The sequence below is a fragment of the Juglans microcarpa x Juglans regia genome, chromosome 7D (assembly GCF_004785595.1).
Source record: "Juglans microcarpa x Juglans regia isolate MS1-56 chromosome 7D, Jm3101_v1.0, whole genome shotgun sequence".
NCBI lineage: Eukaryota > Viridiplantae > Streptophyta > Magnoliopsida > Fagales > Juglandaceae > Juglans > Juglans microcarpa x Juglans regia.
This window is the reverse complement of record NC_054606.1, coordinates 15,544,460-15,548,094: the sequence shown is the minus strand read 5'-3', so window position 1 is coordinate 15,548,094 and position 3,635 is coordinate 15,544,460. Positions and strand designations below refer to the sequence as shown.

Below are 3,635 nucleotides of genomic sequence, written 5' to 3'. Positions count from 1 at the left end.
ACGACATAAATCTCTGTATCTCTCTTCATTTATACTTTATATGCTTTATTTATTCTGTATTTTATGAATAAACATCCTAATATCATTTCGACACTCAAACTATCATCTTAGATCAGTCAACCGTATTGTTGGTTTTCGATCCGGTCGGAAAAATGCTTCAACGACTACTTTCCTGCAACAAAACGTGGAGTGAATGAGAACGTCACGCTTTTAACGACGTGCATGCCCTTTGCTTTAACTGCAAATTGTGTCTATCCGTGACCATGGTCAGCTTAATTAGTCCGAGAAAAAGAATGAAATACGGGACCTAATAAGTATTATACAGCAACCGCCTTCTCAATTAGTTGGTAATTAGTAATCTTTTGGACAAGAGTGCTCGGAAACCAAAATTCTAAGCGGACAAATGAAGGTTTCATAGAAATTAAGGTACAACCATAAAGAATCAGATGTAACAAGCGCCTGTTAAAAAAAATGAAGAGAACTATGAACCCATGAATATAGGAGCGTACGTACGTACTAATTATGTGCAATTTTTATTTTGGATGAGTGCTATAACTATAAAGAGATTATATAAAAATAATCATATAAACTAACGTAATTTTATATAATTCGTTGAATTTATTTTATAATAAAAATAATTTTATAATCTGACAAATCAATTTATAAGATTATTTTTATATATTTATTTTATAGCTAGACATCTGATCTTATTTTTCTTTTCTTCGCTAACCTTACGTGCAATTCAAGCGCGTTTAAAGACAACTTTTATTGTTAGTGACATGATGACTAACTTCAAAGCTGGTTACTTATATATAAAATAGCTTTAGTACTGATTTTATAAAAATAAATTTATATATTATCATTTTTTATATAATATATTAAATTTATTTTATAATAAAATAAATTTATAATTTAATATTTAACTTATAAATTTATAAATTTATTTTTTTTATAAAACTTCCATTTCATTTCAAACAATAATTCAAGAATCGCAGTCCGTTCTATTTGACCGCATGACGTTACTTTTAATTTTTTTTTATTATTAATTTTTTTAATACATTTAAATATTTTTAAAAAATAAAAAAATACATCAACATACTTAAAATCATTTACTTAATTATTAAATAAAAAAAATAATTTTTGTTTTTCGAGCTATCAAAATAGAACAGTACATTTTGAGAGGTGAAGTAGTTTTGTCGATGATGCAAAAGTTGGAAAAAAGAAAGGAAGACTTCAGGGTAAAGTAGTTATAAGAGGTCAAGTGTACTAGGGGACGGCATGCATTTGACTCCATTGCTTCTTTCCATTAACTGTACGTTATTTAAAAACAAGGGCATTTTCTTATCACTCTTCCACTATATATAAGGACGCCCACTCTCCCCACCTTTGCCCACTTCAATTATCTCTCTGATCTCTCTCTCTCTCAACTGGTTATATATGCTTTACGTGTTCCTTCTTTGTTTCTTTCTTTAAGTTAAGCTTGCTAGCTCTTGAGTGCTTTCGGGCTGACATGGGACGCCAAGCAGTACTCGCCGGGTATGATGATCATACCCAGATCGCCAAAGGAAAGAGCACCAAGCGCCAAAGGCTCATGTCCCCCTATGGTGTTATCCTCACTTCTAGCTCATCAAGTACTGGTTGTGCTATACCTGGTACTGCCAGTAGCGATATTGATGGTGGCAGCGGAGGTGGATTTGGATCCTATGGTTCAGTTTCGTCAGGAACAACTTCTGAGGATGTATATGACAGCACTGATGATCATCAGGAAGACGAAGACATGGCTAATTGTCTGATACTCTTGGCCCAAGGGGATGCTCCAAGGCGACCTCTCCAATGGAATGATCCGATGGAAAGGTTTGGAGTCCGAAAGTTCTCTGAGACGGCCACCGGCAAGGGTGGGTTCTATGTCCATCAGTGCAAGACTTGTAACCGGACTTTCCCATCGTTTCAGGCGTTGGGCGGGCACCGGGCAAGCCACAAAAAGCCTAAAGCCATGGTGGGTCAGGAGATCAGAAAAGCACCAATAACACCGTTCACAGAATACCCTGAAGAAGCACGATTCAAAAGAAATAGTTCTAGTCCTTCAAAACCTCTCCAAACAGCCAATATTAAAGGTATGCATGGTAACAAGGCCAAAATCCATGAGTGCTCCATTTGTGGCTTGGAATTTATGTCTGGTCAAGCGCTTGGCGGCCATATGAGGCGGCACAGGCCGGCTTCAACAAGCTCCCAAGTGGCCATGAGCATCGACGCAATTAGCACCACCATGGAAGACTCCCAGCACGTTGAAGTCAAGCCAAGAAATATTCTATCTCTGGATCTTAATCTCCCGGCGCCGGAAGAAGATCAGACTATGTTGAAACTTACAACGGCCCAGCAAAGCCTTGTCTTGATCTCCTCTCCGGTCTTGGTGGATTGCCATTACTAGCTAGGTAGAGGAGGAAAAGATTGTTGATATAAGTTTGTTTTCTCAATGTGAATTATATTATCGTTAGTTTAATTGACTATTATTGAAAATCATCAATTCTTTGAATTCTTTTTTGTGGTATTTGGTGGCTCTACTGATGATCCATTTGTTGTAGTTGAATACTTGGAGTAAGCAAGTGGTCAGTGTACATGGTTGCCTTTCATTCACGAAAAGCGAGTGATGGGGGCATCTTTTACTATATATATTTATGAGTGGGAGAGCGATGTGAAACACGAGAGAGAGAGAGAGAGATCAGAGAGTAGGGCATGGCTGGCTAAGGGTCTGGCAGCACCACCACCACAACCAAAAGTCGTGGATTAGGTTCCTTTTGTGTGTTCTTTTGCTACAATAAAGTTAAAAACTCTCTCTCACTCTTACACGGCTGCGTGCATTAACGCAGGGCCAGTTTCGTTAGATGCCAATAGAGAATAATAAATGGATAGCAAAGCTGATCAGTGAAACCGCCCCTGCCCAACTGATCTTATATTTATTTTAGTCGTTGTATTTTGTCCACTCATTCAAATAATAATAATAATAATAATAATGAAAAAAAACTGATTTCTAGTTGCTGATATATACTTTTAAAAAGAATATTATATTTCATTCAGTTAAGTCGCTTCCCTCGATACTTATTCTGCCTCCAATAAGTATATATCTTATATATATATATATATAATTTTAGCTCATATGTACAATTAATCATGTGTCTTTGATAGACATAATAATAACCTTATCGCACTTTGCCTACGATCGTACTTCAATAAAATTACTTATTTATCAGTTATTTTCTGTTAAAATAAATCTAATTTATATAAGTAGTTATTCTTATCGTATATAATCCGTCACAAATATTCGTTTTCTTATAATACGAGATTTTCTCTAATTACTTGACTAAATTAAAAGGTCAAACTTTAAAACCAATATAGATATATTACGTGAAGTAGTAATTATATAAATATTTATTGAATTTAATATTGGTTAATATTATTGTGTCCATTTTACTCTGTATTAAATTATCATCAAATTCAATGAATTAATTATAAAGGATATCAATTGCATACTAGTATTGTAACAAATTAAGCTAATAAATGCAAGAAGTCCTAACGTGAGTACGTAAAAGTAAAACCGTTTAAAAAATAAATTGACAAGTTCTGTAGATCGATCGAAT

At 34.7% G+C, this 3,635-nt stretch overlaps 1 protein-coding gene across 1 annotated transcript; it reads left to right on the top strand.

Annotated features, from left to right (window-relative positions):
• Positions 1–1,362: 1,362 nt before the first annotated feature.
• On the top strand, positions 1,363–2,533 carry LOC121239959 (zinc finger protein ZAT5-like). Its single transcript, XM_041137373.1, has one exon. The coding sequence runs from the start codon at positions 1,511–1,513 to the stop codon at positions 2,426–2,428; it is 918 nt and encodes a 305-aa protein (XP_040993307.1). The 5' UTR covers positions 1,363–1,510; the 3' UTR covers positions 2,429–2,533.
• Positions 2,534–3,635: the final 1,102 nt, after the last annotated feature.